General features: G+C 32.4%; 3 protein-coding genes and 1 long non-coding RNA gene across 5 annotated transcripts; 1 reads left to right on the top strand and 3 right to left on the bottom strand.

The window, feature by feature from the left end:
• The first annotated feature begins 561 nt into the window (after positions 1-561).
• On the top strand, positions 562-1,242 carry LOC106431822. Its single transcript, XM_013872648.3, has one exon. It carries the CDS (start codon positions 562-564, stop codon positions 1,240-1,242), a length of 681 nt encoding a protein of 226 aa, XP_013728102.3.
• A 1,554-nt stretch (positions 1,243-2,796) lies between these two features.
• On the bottom strand, positions 2,797-4,151 carry LOC125591726. Its single transcript, XR_007327834.1, has 2 exons — positions 3,531-4,151; positions 2,797-3,210 (listed from the first exon to the last, which is right to left on the bottom strand). It is a non-coding gene; the product is annotated as an uncharacterized LOC125591726 (long non-coding RNA).
• Positions 4,152-4,370: 219 nt separating this feature from the next.
• On the bottom strand, positions 4,371-14,511 carry LOC106431821. Its single transcript, XM_048766458.1, has 3 exons — positions 13,039-14,511; positions 5,374-12,701; positions 4,371-5,288 (listed from the first exon to the last, which is right to left on the bottom strand). The coding sequence occupies exons 2-3, from the start codon at positions 6,055-6,057 to the stop codon at positions 5,229-5,231; spliced, it is 744 nt and encodes a 247-aa protein (XP_048622415.1). The 5' UTR covers positions 6,058-12,701; positions 13,039-14,511; the 3' UTR covers positions 4,371-5,228.
• Positions 14,512-15,382: 871 nt separating this feature from the next.
• Positions 15,383-17,268, bottom strand: LOC106431815. Of its 2 annotated transcripts, none has more exons than XM_013872642.3 (4): positions 17,106-17,268; positions 16,691-16,867; positions 15,691-16,341; positions 15,383-15,599 (listed from the first exon to the last, which is right to left on the bottom strand). In XM_013872642.3, the coding sequence occupies exons 1-4, from the start codon at positions 17,118-17,120 to the stop codon at positions 15,540-15,542; spliced, it is 903 nt and encodes a 300-aa protein (XP_013728096.2). In that variant the 5' UTR covers positions 17,121-17,268; the 3' UTR covers positions 15,383-15,539. The 2 variants fall into 2 exon arrangements, with proteins under 2 accessions (XP_013728096.2, XP_048622414.1); XM_048766457.1 differs by having other exon boundaries at positions 16,691-16,870; positions 17,106-17,257.
• Positions 17,269-18,098: the final 830 nt, after the last annotated feature.

The following is an 18,098-nucleotide window of genomic DNA, read 5'->3' as shown; positions in this document are numbered from 1 at the left end:
ATGTAATATTGTGAAATTTAATGCAAGATCGAATAAATGAAAACAAGAGAAACCGGTGGAAAACAAAAATAGTTCTTATTTGTTTTCACTTTTATATTAATCCATAATATTAATTGTATATAAGATATTTTGGAGGAATTAAAACAAAAGATTGGGATGATATAAGATTTAAGAGAACATCTCGCATATGACAAAGAATTTGATGAATTTTTAGATGAATAACTAAATTACAAAAAAGTAAAATAAACAATCATGTTTTAATAGTATGGATAATCCATAAAAGGAAAATTGACTTTCTAAAAGGTTTGAGAAGTTATTAGAAAAGTAAAGTAGTTGGAAAAAACTTATATAGTCAAAATTAAACGGAAATTATATCAACAAAAAGGAAAGTAACCAACAAAACCTAAATAAATTAGGTTTCAAAGATCCTAGACTAAACAGAAATTGGTATGATCTTGTACCCCTATAAATACCCCGCCCATATTAAATTCTACGATTCATCACTGCAATCAAACCGAACAAAGCAAAAACCCTAATAAACTATAGATATCGTTTTTCATTATGAGATCCAGAGGCGACTTGTATTTCAGGCATGAGATCGACCGTAACCCTTCAGCCTCGGATGCTGGCACAATCAAAGCATGCGCAACCATGGTCACGTGGCACGAGGACACAGAAGATTCTGAAACAACATTCTCGTTTACGTTGTCGGCGGAGGACGTCATCGAACGCCAAGGACTTGCCAACAAAATACAAGAACTAGATGAGCTATTCATGGAAGCTGCTTTCCCTCAAGAAGATAATTTGCTTTTGTTGACCCAAGAAGCCTATCATTGTTTCATTGAATTGATTTCCTCACGTGATTATAGCAGAGATTGTGCTATGTCTCTGTGGTTTACTTTTCGTGTTTGGCGTCCTCCTCCTCCTCTTCCTCCTTCAGTTGATGAATTTGAGGAGGATGATGATGATGATGATGATGATGATGAGGCGACCAATAGTAATATTCCAATCAGGGCAGCAAGCAAGCTCGCGGTCAAGTCCTTAACCAAGAAAATATACAATAAAGGTGACTCTCTCGCCATTGACAGTTGCACTATTTGTTTGGAAGAGTTTAAGAATGGAGTCAATGTTGTCGAGTTACCCTGTGGACATGAGTTTGATGATGCATGTATCGCACACTGGTTCGAGACCGATCACATTTGTCCATTGTGTCGTTTCGAGTTACCTCGCGAGCATCATTGAAGATATTGAAAATTCGGTTTTTCAATTTTTATAAAGTATGTTGACAAAAATAAAACATTGTACAAGTTTTCATATTTTCGCTTTTTTTCTTCCCGTAAAACTATGCACTTGATTCGATTTCGCTTAATATGATGGAATGCATCCATTGTTCTGCGGCTTTTGTCAACCATGATGCTCATAAATAAAAGATTTGGTTAAGTGAACTTAAGGGCAAAGCTCATTCATTTTTTAGATGAGTCTTGTCGTAAGATGAGGAACATCAACTGAAATTGTTAGCTAAGGTTTTGCCTCCATCACCTAAATTATGTTAACCATGCTTCCTTTACATAAATGCGTTTTAAATTCGTTATTCTACAATTTTGATAGAACTAACAGAGACATCTTTTTACTAATATTAATGGTATATTTAGAACAAGAAAAACTTTTGATTTTATGATATTTTCAATTGTGTTTCTCAAAAACTGTCCAAACAATAAATAGCATATTTATATATATATATATATATATATATATATATATATATATATATATATACAATCATATCTAATTTTAAATTTATTTAATATTCTCAAATCTTGGTTAGAAATTATTGTGAATAATTATTTGATTTCGTTTGATCTATGTGGAGGCCGGTTCACTTTCATAAGGTAAATTTTCTACGTGTATCAATTTCTTACTAACTTTCTTTTATTGTTTTTAACTAAATTTACATTATTTTGAACCCGCTAAGCATGACAACTGTAGATACTAAAATTTTTATATATGAATTACATTGATTTAATTTTCTATTTTTCAAATAAAAAATCTAAACAATGTTTTCAATTTTTTAGAAGTGAATTAAACATTTTTTAAGAAAAATACAATACAAATCTATTTTTCTAAAAACTAAATGATTTTGGTCACTCAAAATTAACTCAAACCGGTTTAAATAGATGATCAATACAATTACATGAATCTAAATGGATAAAATTATTAAGAATATAAAATTAAAAAGTAAATGGGTTCAAACGGTCAAGACATAAATGTGTTCGCCAAAAATGAAACATATCTAAATAAGGTGGATCTACCATTTTATCATTCTTAACAAAGAATTTGACAAGTTTTTATTAGAATTTTACAATGCATACTATTCCGCGTTTTAAAAACGCGGATCAAAATCTAGTCACCCATTATAAGCAGAGTCGTGTATTGATTAGATTAATAATCATTTAATTTTGTATTGTTATTCTATTAGTAGATAACCGATGATATGTTTAATATGACATTGGTTTAGTTATATTAACAAGGTTGGTTTAGTTTAAGTAGTTTTTTTTTTGTCAACTCCTTAGAGTAGTTAGTTTGCATTTTTTAAGTAGTGTGTTATATTATCGTAACATTTACGAAAGAGTCCAAAATTTAAATGACAACTTCTAACATTAGATAAAAAAAAATAAGACTTTAAATTAATAGATTAGATTTTGTTTAAAAATATTTTCAATATTTGCGTAGGTGGGAATCTTGTATATTTTAAATTACAAGTTGAATAAAACTGGATTTGAAAGTGCATTGTAAGTATTATGTTTAAATAATAGATGATCTATTATTTTATAAAATTACTTTAAATTTCAGATTGAATAAACCACCCACAATAACATCCAACTACAACGAATTTTAGCTTTGGGTCCAATCTGAAATAAAATTATTATATAATGACAACTGTAGCAACTATAAATTGTGATATTTTAACTTAGGATTCATGCTTATACATTTTGAAGAAGATATTATTTTAAAATACTTTGTTTTGGTTCAAATGCTTTGGAGGCCCACAAGGAAATGTACATTGACATCTATAGTACTCAGGACTACCTCCCGAGCGATCACAGTAGGCAGTTGCAAGATTTCCATAATTGTTGTAGCACTTGATTCTGCAATTCACGCAATTCATTCCAATAACCGCCACACATGTTCGTCCCCCCATATTCTGAGAAACTATATCATGCAAGGTTGGTTTTAACTTTAAGGAAATAAAATTTGTTCAGACTTTTTTTTTGCTTAATAAGTTGTCCAGACTTAGAGATATCAAAACCCGGAACTATAACATAAGATCATATATTAGCTAATGAAGAAAAAAAACAGTAAATCATTTTCGAATATTTCTATGAGTAAACCACAAATAGTAAATATAGTTAAGGCTAATATAACAATAAATTAAATATCTACAACAACGATTTGAACTGAAAATAAAGTAACTTTTGTGATAGAAAATGTTGAATATATTTTTTTGAATAAAACTTTAGATAAATGTATACCTGAAAGAAACATCACAAGGAAGATGATGGGGACAACAAGTGAAGAAGTCGCTTTAGCCATCTTTGTTTTTTCTCTATTAATGTTTGTTACTAGTATATTGAATAGAATACTGATAGATCTTTGAAATTAAGTGACTATGAAAAGTTATAGAATATATAGGTGACCAAAATTTTTAAAATATAATGTATTTAGTGTCCCAAATATTTATTTCTTTTAATCACATATTGACTTATTTTTTACAGACATATTTTTCTTTTTTTCATAGATTTGTTTCATTTATACCACATATTGACTCCACAAATTTGTTTCTTATATAAGAGTCATAGTTAGACCATTTAATTAATAACTTAACAAAATAACCTAAATATATTATTAATTTTGGGATTAATGTAGATAAGATTAATATTTAAATGAAAGATTAAGAAAATATTTCTATCTAAATCATAACAGATTTTATGTGTGTTTTGGGTATTAATTTTGGAATGGAATAATATAGCCCAAAACTATTAAAATTTATAATATTAACTTTATATATTAAACAAAATAAACAGTGATTTATTTTGTGTATGATTTTATGTAAGATTTTTGTGGTAGTAATAAAAATACAAGACTTAATTATAATTTATTAAATAAAACAATAGTTTTAAAATATAGTATTAACTAATTTAATTTAGTCATATATCAACATTTTGAAAATAAAAATTTAATTTAGTCATATATCAACATTTCGAAAATAGAAAATTTCAAACAAAACTTCTGATAAAATGAATAATAATTCCTATAAAACTAATTTTTAAAATTAAACTTTTTAATATGCTGTTATATTTTTAACCAAACAAAAAACAAGTGGATAATAATATATGAATAGTACAATTTCGTCAAAACAAATTCCATCACTAAATATAAAATTTTCAAACTAATATTACATACAAAACTGAAAGTAATATATAAGATATATCTTTATAAATTATTTTATATTTTATATATTAATTTTAAAGATAAAAATATATCCGTGCAAGTGCGCATGTTTAACTCTAATATTTATTACTTTTGAAAATTTTATCCTAAAAGCATTTTGACCGAAAAATTATTTATGACAGATTTATTTGGTTTCTCACATTTTTTTCTTTTTTACCATATATTTATTTATTTCGAAAAGACGTATTTACATTCACATATTTGTTTACTTTGACCCCACATTTACAATCCAACATATTTGTTATGTTTTGACCATATATTACAAAAAAAAAAAAATGTATTTAGCCACAAAAGCTACACAATTTCTCTGTTGTGTTGATATACACAAACATTTCATACTCTAAAGCGTGTTTCTGTGGTCAAACCTTGTGTTCGTGAACAAAAATGAATTCTTTTGATTTGCTTCTTTATTTTATTTTTTTACTAATCATCAACCATCTTGTGAAAGCTGTACACATTATTGTAACATTAGTATGTTTCGTTTATTGAGGAAGCTTCTTCAAGTTCTCCCCAAGCAACCGAGCAAAACGAATGCTTAAAGGAATCTAAATCAACGACTCAAAATTAGCCTTTTTCATTAGTCTATAAGCTGACAATGTGTATTGATGTTAACAATCTTACTACTTCATCTAACTTCTCTAATCAACCATTCTTTCCTCTCAAGAGAGAGTTCAAATGCAACTGATGATAGAATAGGACCTTCCAAGATTACTTGCGACTCAAGAAACATAATCACTTTGGTTCTCCTGCGACATTTTCTTCTCTGCGAATGGTAAAAGCTGCACCGCCAACAAAGAACCAAACACGTAGATGGTCAAAATATTGCTGTCGCAGCTAGAAGAAACAAACATTAGATCTACTAACCTGACGAGCGACCTGAGCAACACGACGACTATCACGAGATGATGATTCAGTGTTGAAGGAGTCCAAGTACACATTGTCTTTCTCTCCAGTCTTTTGTCTTCTGTTTCTGCTCTCGTCTTCTTGCGAGGAGGAGCTTCTCCCTTCAGGGCTAATGCTTCCGCTTCTTGCATCCTTCTTACGCTTTCTCCTGACTGTGAACTGGACATACTCTTTCTCTGAAGGCGACAAAGATGTAGTCAGTAGCTCCTTCTCTTCCACATTAGGACAATCTCCTTTTTCTAACGCTTCAGCTTCTCTGCGTCTAGTTAGTATGGAAGGAAGAGTGTGGTGGCAAGGATCTTTATTCTCTTTATAAGAACACCTGTTGATACTCATATCTCTGTCGCTCGAATGTGGTTTGATCCCACTAGCCACTACCGTTCTCTCGTGGTTACTAGAGTCCTCACACGCTAAAGAAACTACTTCACTGAGCTTGTTTTCCTCCTCGTTGCTTTGACGACTATTTGTCAATTTCTCGAGCTGGTAGCGAGACTCTCGCAGCTCCATCCTTAGTTCTCCTACTATATCTTCAGCTTCTCCGAGTTGAGCTTCAAGTTCAATCTTTTGCTGTTTGCTTAAAGACATCATCTCCGCCTCTTTGACCTGTATAATAATCACATCAAAACTGTGACCATAACGCATCATGGACTAGCAATGAATTAAACGAATGGCATCATGAACTAGTATATACATTTTATGGAGAGTGTGAATCTATTTAAATCAGATATGATATCCTTGTAAAGTTATAACAATGGGTAAGAAAATACAAAATCAATTAAGTACATAAGACTAACCATTCCACAAGAACCATTCTCAATGACACTTTCAATGCAGCAAAACAAAACAAAAAAACACTATCAAAGATGTAAATAAAAGCAACAACTCAGATGCCATTCCTTAAAACAAGTGAGTACAAGCAACAACTCATTAAAACAACTAAGAGTAATAAAATTTTAAGAATCAACATTGTAACTATTACCTTCGAACATACATCTGCTTAAGCCTTTACAGTAGAATTATATTGAGTTAAAACAAACTTGAGAAATGCAGGAAAAATTGTCAAAACATCACTTTTGTATTTCATCATGTAAACCCAAGTAACCCTTGTACAATCATCAACTATTGTTAAAAAATATTTGTAACCCTCAATAGATTCAACAGAGAAAAGACCCCAAACATCTAAATGAATCAAATCAAATGGATAACTCGACATTTTATTATTAGACACAAACGACAATTTCTTTTGTTTTGCTAAGGGACATACAGGACAGTGAGCAGACTTTTGTAAACTAGTTGCAGAGAGAGATAGAAAAAGTACCAGAGAGAATCTTTAACTTGGAAGTAGATATGTGTCCAAGGCGTTACCATCGACTTGCAAGGATCCACGGAAAGCTAAAGAAGATGAATCAACATTCTCAAGAACATAAAGGTTGTGCAGAGAGTAGCTCTACCAATCATCAAGTCACGAGAAGACTCCTGTAACACACAGAATGTAGGATAAAAGTGAGCAGAAAGATTACTATCACGAAGCAAGCTACACACACTTATCAAGTTGAATCGGAAAGAAGGAACATGAAGCACATTATGCAAGACAAGTGAAGAAGAAATATGCACAGTTCCTATATGAGTGATAGTTTCATTAAGTTCATTAGGGAGAGAGACTGTAACACCAGACACAGTCGAGGTACTACTAAAGAGGGACAGATCCGAGCATACATGTGTAGTAGCTCCACTGTCAATGATCCAGGTATTAGATAGTAGGGTCGATGAAAGAGATGATAAGCATTGATGTTGGAAAGTAAGGATATTATGTGTAAAACGAAGGCTAGTAGAGGGAAAGGGGATGATACCAGCGGATGATTGAGGTGCTGAAGATGAGTAGGATCCATGTGGATTTGGACCGGATTAGGATTAACAGCATTCGCAGTTATCTGAGCAACATCGTTCGACTTTTGAAACTGCTGTGAAAGAGGGTGGTGAGAGGTTTGAGCTGGTCGCTGGTTATATCCCTGTTGACCTCGTGGAGTGAAACCAGATCCTCGTGCAGAGGTCTTGTTATTCCTGTGTCCTGGAGGGAAACCATGTAACTTGAAACACTTGGTAACGATGTGTCCAAGTTGGCTACAGTAGGTGCACAAAGGCCTCTGTTTAGGACGATAACCGGATTGCGAATGAGCTGTTGCAAAAGCAGAATGATCAAGTAAAGTATCATTCATAGGAGCGTCAGTAGGACCAGAACTCTGAAAAACTGCGTTTTGTAGGTGTAGATATAGGTTTGCTAGACTTCTGTCTTTCATCCTGAGCCACCAGATTGAACACATCTTCGATAGATGGGATTGGTTTCAACATAAGGATATGGCGACGAGTCGGTTCAAAGGCTTCATTAAGCCCCATCAAGAACTTAGTCACACGATTGCGTTGTTGTAAACGTTCCCAAAGAACAGCCGCATTGGAAGGTCAACATAATTCTTGTGCTCTTCCCAGAGCGTGGCTAAAGCTGTATAGTATGCACTGACATCCATCGAACCTTTCTGCAAACGCGACTGAGTTGTTGTTCAATCTCACACACTCTCGGCGCATCGTCCTGTTTAAAACGAAATAGAATATTCTTCCAAATAGATTCAGCAGTCGACATAAAGAGAAGACTCTGACCTATCTGCTTAGAAACGGAATTCATCAACCATGTGGTCATTGCAACGGGACCAAGATCTAGCATCGCGATGAATCCGAGCTTGTTATCCTAACAGAAGGACGCCAAGAATGGAACTCCGAGCCAGATGTGAGACGATCGGAGACCAAGACGAGTCCAGCGTGATCGGAGCTGTGAAGATGATAGGTATCATAAAGCTTACGTGAGGAGGAAGAATAACAGAGTTGCGGAACAGAGTAAGGATGACGCGGCAGAGGACGTTGGATCGGAAGTAAATGAATAAGGAAACCTTCGGATGGAGAAAGAGTCTTTCCGTTAGGAGTCATCTTCTTCTTATTATGAGTTCGTTGTTCATTCTGTTTCTTTATGCTTTTGATGTTGATTGTTTAGACGCTATGAGTCTATCTCTCTCGTTCGCCATGAGAACGATGATTCAAGCTGGATTCGCCTTGAGAGTCTAGTTTGTTTCATACTCAAAGATGTATTCATTTCTATTGGAATTACAAGTGAAGTTTACAAGAGTTCTTAGAGTTTCGAGTATCTAAACTCTATCAGAAGATAGTACGGATTCTCGTACTGATCCAAGAAATGTTGCTGAGGAATTTGATTCGCAGCCATCGTAGCTGTAATCTGGGATGGGAATGAAGAAACGAAGTCGATTTCGGAGAAAGACGATGAAACGAAACAGAAATCGAGAATCGATCGAAATTCAAGCAACAGAAAGAAGAAACGCGAAGAAAAGGTGAACGAAGAAGACGATCTCCAGCTCGAAAACAAGCAAATCTTCGATCAATCGCAGCAACAACTAAGAGACCGAGAGACTCATGATGAGAGATGAATCAAGATCGAGAAATCACTCTGATACCATATTGAACGAAATGAATTTGATTCAATTAACCGTAAAGTTTGTTATAATGATTCTTTAAATACACTGGTTACCAAAAGGAAACTTGACCAGGTGGTTTAATCATAAACAATAATAAACCAATGATGTATATATCATCTAATAAGAACAAACAAAAATATCAATTTAATCAAAAAGTGAATATAACAAATCCTGGAAACTTCATACAATCTACCACATAACTCAAAACTTTCAAATCAAACAAGCTAAAACAAAATATTTTGATCAGAAGAAAACCATGTGAATAGTTTTAAAATATACAAGGAGACTGAAAGTGTTTAGTGTTTGTTTGTTGTTTTGTGATACTTGTCTTTGACCCAACGAAAACCAACGGCAGAGCCAGTCTTGAGCTTCTTAAAACCCGAAGAAGCCACAGCTTTTGTCTTGTCTAGTCCATGTCCAAATTTCTCCTTGTACTTAGCCGTGTTTGAGTTCGACGCAGTTCCACCTCCACCACTTCTGACGACGGCGGTGCCGCTATTGTCTCACTGGTCAGCCTACGATGATGCTCCGTTCATTATGAATAATATCCTTTTTGAAAAGCTTTAAATCATAAACGAATTGGTTTTTGTATGTTATCAAAGTGAAAACTGATTTCAAGTTTGTGTTTGTGGTTGTTTCTAGTTTTCTCTGTTGTGTTTATATACACAAACATTTCATACTCTAAAACGTGTTTCTGTGGTCAAACATTGTATTCGTGAATAATAGGGACTTCTTTTGATTTGCTTTTTTTTTCTATTTTTTTCTAATAGTCAAAAATCTTTTGAAAGCTTCGTTGCAAGGTTAAATGTGTCAGATTAAATAAAAAAAAGCAATCTAAATTCCACATCGGATATTAGACATAATAAAGTCTAATATATATATATATAGTTGGTTCAATACCACTTAGTATGAGGCCTTTTGGGAGTAACGACCCAAGAATAAATCCGTGAGGGCTTAGAACCAAAGCGGACAATATCATACTAAGCGAGGGGTAGGACATCTGGTGACGGATGTCTGGCTCTAGTTGAGCGTCTGGCCTCCAGCACGGGCATCCGGTCTGGCTCTAGTAGAGCATCTGGCCCAGGAGTGCATATGGTCTGTCACACAGATTGGTATTAGAGCCAAATTTCCGTGGTCCTTGGTTTGAGGGGAGGATTGTCAGAATAAATAAAAAAGCAATCCAAGTCCCACATCGGATATTAGACATAATAAAGTTTAATATATATAGTTGATCCAGTCCCACTTAGTATGATGCCTTTTGGAGGTAACGACCCAAGAATAAATCCGTGAGGGCTTAGGTCCAAAATGGACAATATCATACTAAGCGAGGGGTTGAACATCTGGTAACGGACGTCTGGCTCTAGTTGAGCGTCAGGCCTCCAGCACAGGCATCCGGTCTGGTTCTAGTAGAACATCTGGTTCAGAAATGCATATGGTCCGTCACGACAAAATGTTTGTTTTATAGATCAGGACCGAGGTACCTACTGAAGAAGCTTCTTCGAATTATCCCCAAGCAAAAGAAATCCCATCAACTGCAACATTTTCTTCTCTGAATGGTAAAAGCTGCGCCAACAAAGGACCGAATAAAAAGATGTTCAGGAGAATATTGAGTGTTTATTAAGATGTAGTTCTCTACACAATTGATTTTAGAGTGGATGTGTGGAATATACCCAATTAAGGTCCAAATTAGCTGAATGCCCATAATTATGGATAATCCAAAAAGGAGTAACTTTTTGACACTGTGCGGACGAAAATACCCTCATACTTTATCGAAAACAAGTAACTCTAGATTTATCAGCTAAATATTTACATAGCAGGTAACAATCTACATATCAACTAACATATCAGCTAATAATTTCAGTATCATCTAACAATCTATGTATCAAACAAATGTATCGACTAACAAATCATATATCAGTTAATGAAACTATTAACAATTAATTAGTTATCTATCAAATAGCTCCAAAACTATTTGTAACAGCTAATAGAAGTATCGATTAAAAATCCATTAAAATCTAAATAATAACAGGTAAGTAATAAAATACCTACTAACATATATATTATCTAAAAGTTGATTGTGAGTCGAAATTAAAAACATTAGAACTGGGGTGAGATAATAAGATTAGCATTATGGATGTCAAAAGAATCATAATAAAAAAATAAAGATTTGTGTTGAATTAGAAGATGATTTGAAGAATCTATACGAGAGATAAAGAGATTAGAACACATAAAAGGAAAAAGGGAGAGAAATAGAGATAAGGGTATTATAGTCATAAAAAATATTAAAAAAAACAAAGATATATGACAAATTATATGAGCTTTTGGATGCATTCTTACCAACTACTCTTGATTTTAGCGAGAACTCCACTACAAGAACTCAGGGAAATCAAATAAAATAAAAGTGGGTCCATATCATCTTTTATGTAAGCTATCAATTTTTTTTATATCTTCAAGTAAGTGTATGGAGTTTAGTTGTATTAACTTTTTCCCCTAAATTTTATTATAATAACAGTATAAGTTCAGTTTCCCTTCCCTTTTAAACTATAACTAGATTCCGGGTATATTTTTGTTTCAATTTTTTTTATAGAAATTTAATTTTTATATTTATGTTTTTTAATTATATTTGTGTTTTTCTTTATAATCATATTTGTGTATAATATTTTTTTCTATTATTAATAAGGTGTTTTGATAATTATAATGAATTTGTGATGTTGCATAACTATACACTTGTGCTATAGGCATTTCACACATTAATTTTGAATTTTATTCCTAAAAGGTTATTAATTTTTTTTTTTAAATAATAAAGTATAGTTACAATTTTGTTAGTAATCACATAGTAATTAAATAAACATAATTATATGTTTTTCGTTAAATTTTCATGATTTGATTTCATATATAATGATTTATAAAACATTATTTTTAAAAACCTTATAAACAGTTACATTATGCAAACCTGTTAAACTTAGAAATTCTAAAAACAGGTTGGAATTATTGAATAGCATAAATAAATAATATGGGCTGAATATTGAGAAAAGGAGCAGACGTAACCCAATTGTATTAGAAAGAAATGGGACCGATAATTTTGGATAGAGGTTACGTATTGATAACTAAAGGTGGTTACAGTTATATAACTTTTGAATTTGCTTTATAAACTTTGTGTAAGTCCAATGACAAAAGAAGTAATATGCCAAGTAGTAACATGGGCGATAGTTAGCAGTGATCCTGAATTAATAATATTGATTTTGTTAAAAAATATTTTCAATCTTTGCGTGGATGGGAATCTTGTATATTTTAAATTACAAGTCGAATAAAACAGGATTTGAAAGAGCATTGTAAATTTTATGTTTAAATAATAGATGATCGATTATTTTATAAAATTACTTTAAATTTCAGATTGAATAAACCACCCACAATAACATCCAAGTACAACTAATTTTAGCTTTGGGTCCAATCTGAAATAAAATTATTATATAATGACAATCGTAGCAACTATCAATTGTGATATTTTAACCTATGATTCATGCTTATACATTTTGAAGAAGATATCATTTTAAAATACTTTCTTTTGGTTCAAATGCTTTGGAGGCCCACAAGGAAAGGTACATTGACATCTATAGTATTCAGGACTACCTCCCGAGCGATCACAGTAGGCAGTTGCAAGATTTCCATAATTGTTGTAGCACTTGATTTTGCAATTCACGCAATTGACTCCAATAACCGCCACACATGATCGCCCCCCCATATTCTGCGAAGCTATATCATGCAAGGTCGGTTTTAACTTTAAGTAAATAAAATGTGTTCAGACTTTTTTTTTGCTTGATAAGTTGTTCAGACTTGAGAGATATCAAAACCCGGAACTATAACATAAGATCATATATCAGCTAATGAAGAAAAAATACAGTAAATCATTTTCGAATATTTCTATGAGTAAACCATAAATAGTAAATATAGTTAAGGCAAATATAACAATAAATTAAAAATCTACAACATTTGAAGTATGTACCAACGATTTGAACTGAAAATAAAGTAACTTTTTTGATAGAAAATGTTGAATATATTTTTTTGAATAAAACTTTAGATAAATGTATACCTGAAAGAAACATCACAAGGAAGATGATGGGGACAACAAGTGAAGAAGTCGCTTTAGCCATCTTTGTTTTTTCTCTATTAATTTTTGTTACTAGTATATTGAATAGAATACTGCTAGATCTTTGAATGAAGAGACTATGAAAAGTTATAGAATATATAGGTGACAAATTTTTTTAAAATATAATGTATTTAGTGTCCCAAATATTTCTTTCTTTTAATCACATATTGACTTATTTTTTATAGACATATTTTTCTTTTTTTCATAGATTTGTTTCATTTAACCACATATTGACTCCACAAATTTGTTTCTTTTTATCACATCTCATCTATTAAAATAGAGTTTGATACGTCCCGAATCAACAACAGAAACAAATCAAAAAGATTTGGCTTATGGATTTGTGATTAAACGAAATGGGCTTGAAATATATTGCAAATGTGTTTATGAACATGTTTCAGCCCAAAGAAAGAAATGTTCAACAAGAAATTATAAGTGATGGTCGTATAATATATCAATCTGAAGGCAATTCAGAGACCGTCTAGTCGACGGCGTCGACCATGTGGAAGCACGAGACCAGCCGAAAAGTTTTACGACTACAATCCTTCAATTTTGGTCAAGTCAAGACATTTATGATTTTGGTCAAATCAAAGTCTTTGGTCAAGTCTTCCTTGTTTTTATAAGTTATTAATTTCTATGTTTGACTAGTCTTTTATATTCCAACTTTTTGTATGTTTTGCCTATTATATAAAGGTCATTTGATCAATAAAATAAATTAAGCTTTGATTATTATTTTTGGAACCTTGAGAGTGATTCACACTTTTCTTTCAATGGTGTGTAATATCCATTGATCATATCGATCCGTCTTGGTGCGTCATATCCAAGGGATCAAACCGATTCATCCTGGTGTGTCATATCCAGGGAATCATCCTCTTTGTCGTCTAGGTGCGTCATATCGTAGGACATTGAGTTGAGAATACCAGCAGCCTTCCGCATCTGTTGTGCGACCCTTCGATCCACCATTTCTTTTTTGTTGGACTTGTGTGTCATATCAAGCAACAATCGACTTTCGGTAGTATCAAGAGACTCTCCGCCCCTCTTGTGTCACCATTCAATCCATTAGTTCTCATTCAAACCGTCTGAGTTCATATCCAAATCCGGCTGAGTGATCCTTTCTTTATTTAGGGCGTGTCAGAGTTACTCTAAAAAATTACTATATAAGAGTCATAGTTGGACCATTTAATTAATAACTTAACAAATTAACCTAAATATATTATTAATTTTGGGATTAATGTAAATAAGATTAATATGGAACTAAAAGATTAAGAAAGATTTCTATCTAAATCCTAACAGATTTTATGTGTGTTTTGGGTATTAATTTTGGAATGAATTTAGAATATTAAATTTTATATAAAACAATATTTTAAAAATATATAAGACTTAATTATAATTTATTAAATAAAACAATATTTTAAAATATAGTATTAAATAATTTAATTTAGTCATATATCAGCATTTCGAAAATAATTTTTTTAATTTAGTCATATATCAACATTTCAAAAATACAAATTTTCAAACAAAACTTCTGATAAAATGAATAATAATTCCTATAAAACTAATTTTTAAAATTAAACTTTTTAATATGCTGTTATATTTTTAAATAAACAAAAAACAAGTGGATAATAATATATGAATAGTAAAATCTCATCAAAAAAAATCCATCACTCAAATATAAAATTTTCAAAATAATATTGTATACAAAAACTGAAATTAATATATAACATATATCTTTACAACTATGATTTATATTTTAAATATTCCTTTTAAAGATAAAAATATACCTGTGCAAGTGCACATGTTTAACTCTAATATTTTTTTTTTTTTGAAAATTTTATCCCAAAAACATTTTGCTCGAAAATTTATTTATTTATGACAGATTTATTTGGTTTCGCATTTTATTTTCTTTTTTACCATATATTTATTTATTTCCTAAAGACGTATTTAGTTTCACATATTTTTTTACTTTGATCCCACATTTACAATCCAACATATTTGTTATCTTTTGACCCTATATTACAAAAAAAAAAAACTATATTTAGCCCTGTTGTGTTGATATACACAAACATTTCATACTCTAAAGCGTGTTTCTGTGATCAAACCTTGTGTTCGTGAAAAAAAATGAATTCTTTTGATTCTTTATTTTATTTTTTTACTAATCATCAACCATCTTGTGAAAGCTTGGCCGGAAGGTTACACATTATTGTAACATTAGTATGTTTCGTTTATCGAGGAAGCTTCTTCAAGTTCTCCCCAAGCAACCGAGCAAAGCGAATGCTTAGAGGAATCTAAATCAACGACTCAAAATTAGCCTTTTCCATTAGTCTATAAGCTGACAATGTGTATTGATGTTAACAATCTTACTACTTCAGCTAACTTCTCTAATCAACCATTCAGAGAGATCAAATGCAACTGATGATAGAATAGGACCTTCCCAGATTACTTGCGACTCAAGAAACATCATCACTTTGGTTCTCCTGCGACGTTTTCTTCTCTGTGAATGGTAAAAGCTGCGCCGCCAACAAAGAACCAAACACATAGATGGTCAAAACATTGCTGTCGCAGCTAGAAGAAACAAATATTAGGTTTAGATTTACTAACCTGACGAGCGACCTGAGCAACACGACGAGTATCACGAGATGATGATTCAGTGTTGAAGGAGTCCAAGTACACATTGTCTTTCTCTCCAGTTTTTTGTCTTCTGTTTCTGCTCTCTTCTTCTTGCGATGAGGAGCTTCCCCCTTCAGGGCTAATGCTGCCGCTTCTTGCATCCTTCTTACGCTTTCTCCTGACTGTGAACTGGACATACTCTTTCTCTGAAGGCGACAAAGATGTAGTCAGTAGCTCCTTCTCTTCCACATTAGGACAATCTCCTTTTTCTAACGCATCAGCTTCTCTGCGTCTAGTTAGTATGGAAGGAAGAGTATGGTGGCAAGGATCTTTATTCTCTTTATAAGAACACCTGTTGATACTCATATCTCTGTCACTCGAATGTGGTTTGATGATCCCACTAGCCACTACTGTTCTCTCGTGGTTACTAGAGTCCTCACACGCTAAAGAAACCACTTCATTTATTGGCTTGTTTTCCTCCTCGTTGCTTTGACGAATACTTGTCAATTTCTCGAGCTGGTAACGAGACTCCCGCAGCTCCATCCTTAGCTCGCCCACTATATCTTCAGCTTCTCCAAGTTGAGCTTCAAGTTCTTCAATCTTTTGCTGCTTGCTTAAAGACATCATCTCTGCCTCTTTGACCTGTATAATAATCATCACATCATAACTGTGACCATAACGCTTCATGGACTACCAATAAATTAAAGGAATGGCATCATGAACTAGTATATAGATTTTATGGAGAGTGTGAATTCTATTTAAATCAGATATGATATCCTTGTAAAGTTATAACAATGGGTAAGAAAATACAAAATCAATTAAGTACATAAGACTAACCATTCCACAAGAACCATTCTCAATGACACTTTCAATGCAGCAAAACAGAACAAAACACTATCTAAGATGTAAATAAAGCTCAAAAGCTTGATCATCAATTAATTGAAACAGTTGAGAATAATAAAATTTTAAGAATCAGCATTGTAACTATTACCTTGGAATCATACATCTGCTTAAGCCTAAGACACGTACGGAGAGCCTCGTCTCTAACCGCCACAAGCTCCTGCTGATACCCACGAGCTCTCCTCTCTGAAACCATCACACGTGCCGCCGCTTCCTTGGCCGTGTTCAGTATCGTATCCGCGTAAGCCTTCTTCAATGCGGTTAATCTCTGCTAAAAAGGGAAAATGAACCAATTCAAATTGCAAACAACTCAGACAAAACCCACATCCGAAAACACTGATTCAGATCAAAACATACGAATCCACAAACGAATATCAGAGACAAATAATAATCCCTTCGTCAAAGAGAAACGGAACCTAAGAGAAACAGAGAAAGCAGCTAATTTTTTTTTTTTTTTTTTTTTCAATTCGGCGGAGAGTTAGGGTTTAAAGATTGGATTTTTTTACCTCTGGGTCAGTCATTAGGTCTTCTGAGAATGCGGTTACGGAGAGGCGATTTTTTTTTTTGCCCCCGACAGAAGTCGCGAAGAAGAAGAAAGGAACGAATGAAAAAAAAAAAAGGTGGTTTGGTGTTTTTTTTTCTCCCCTTTGTGTTTTGTTTGTTGCCTTTTGCTTTCCAGAATCTGTCTGTTAGGAACTGAAAGGGATCGTAATTACTTTCTTACCCTTTCAAGATTCTTTTACGGGAACCCCCCACTTCTCTCTTCACATTTTCTTAAACCGACGATGCGGTTTCCCGGTTTGCCCGTTGCTATATTTTTTTCACCGTAAAATGAAAAAAAAAAACAAAAAGCCAAACAAAGTTCTATAAAGTATACTTTGTCTGTTTTTTAATATAAGTTGTTTTTAAAATTTTTTATGTTTCAAATTACGACGTTTTCGATTTTCTATGTGAAATTTAGTAACACTTAATGTTATATGACCAATGATAATATATATTCTATTTTATTATTGACTAATTTGTGGTTAGGTAAATAATTAATGATGTTTTTGTTTAGAAAATATAAAAAAATAATGATTTTCTTAATCTACGTGCACAATTCTAAAACGATTTATATTAAAAAACAGAGGGAGTATAAAAATTATTAAAATTTTTTAATAACACCCACAGGATTAATTTCTGAGATAAAATTTTCATTCTTACACTTGGACAAGTCATATATATAAATTATTTAGATAAGTCAAGTATTTTATTGTTTAGTTTTTTCTGGACCAACTCTAACAATTGTCAACCTTGTTATTACAAAAAAAAAAGAATACAAAATTTTGATAGGTTAAAACCATCTTATGTTTATGTTTTCTGAACGCTATACATCGGTCCAAATAAACACTTATTGATGAGTATTTAGGCTGCCTTAGGTGGTAAGAAAAGACTATACCAACCACTGCCAATTCCGTAATCTCGCATAATAACCTACTCTTATCTTTTAGATGAGTATT

This window comes from Brassica napus, chromosome C8 (assembly GCF_020379485.1).
Source record: "Brassica napus cultivar Da-Ae chromosome C8, Da-Ae, whole genome shotgun sequence".
Taxonomy (NCBI): domain Eukaryota; kingdom Viridiplantae; phylum Streptophyta; class Magnoliopsida; order Brassicales; family Brassicaceae; genus Brassica; species Brassica napus.
This window is presented reverse-complemented; position numbering and strand designations above follow the sequence as displayed.

What these genes read in the sequence shown, in the direction of transcription:
- LOC106431822 (XM_013872648.3), top strand. Translation starts at nt 562, where the DNA reads ATGAGATCCAGAGGCGACTTGTATTTCAGGCATGAGATCGACCGTAAC.
- LOC106431821 (XM_048766458.1), bottom strand. Translation starts at nt 6,057, where the DNA reads ATGATGCGTTATGGTCACAGTTTTGATGTGATTATTATACAGGTCAAA. An exon ending in TTGCTCAGGTCGCTCGTCAG is followed by an intron (nt 5,289 to 5,373) that starts GTTAGTAGATCT and finishes TTGGCGGTGCAG; the next exon opens with CTTTTACCATTCGCAGAGAA.
- LOC106431815 (XM_048766457.1), bottom strand. An exon ending in AGCAGATGTATGATTCCAAG is followed by an intron (nt 16,342 to 16,690) that starts GTAATAGTTACA and finishes ATTATTATACAG; the next exon opens with GTCAAAGAGGCAGAGATGAT. An exon ending in TTGCTCAGGTCGCTCGTCAG is followed by an intron (nt 15,600 to 15,690) that starts GTTAGTAAATCT and finishes TTGGCGGCGCAG; the next exon opens with CTTTTACCATTCACAGAGAA.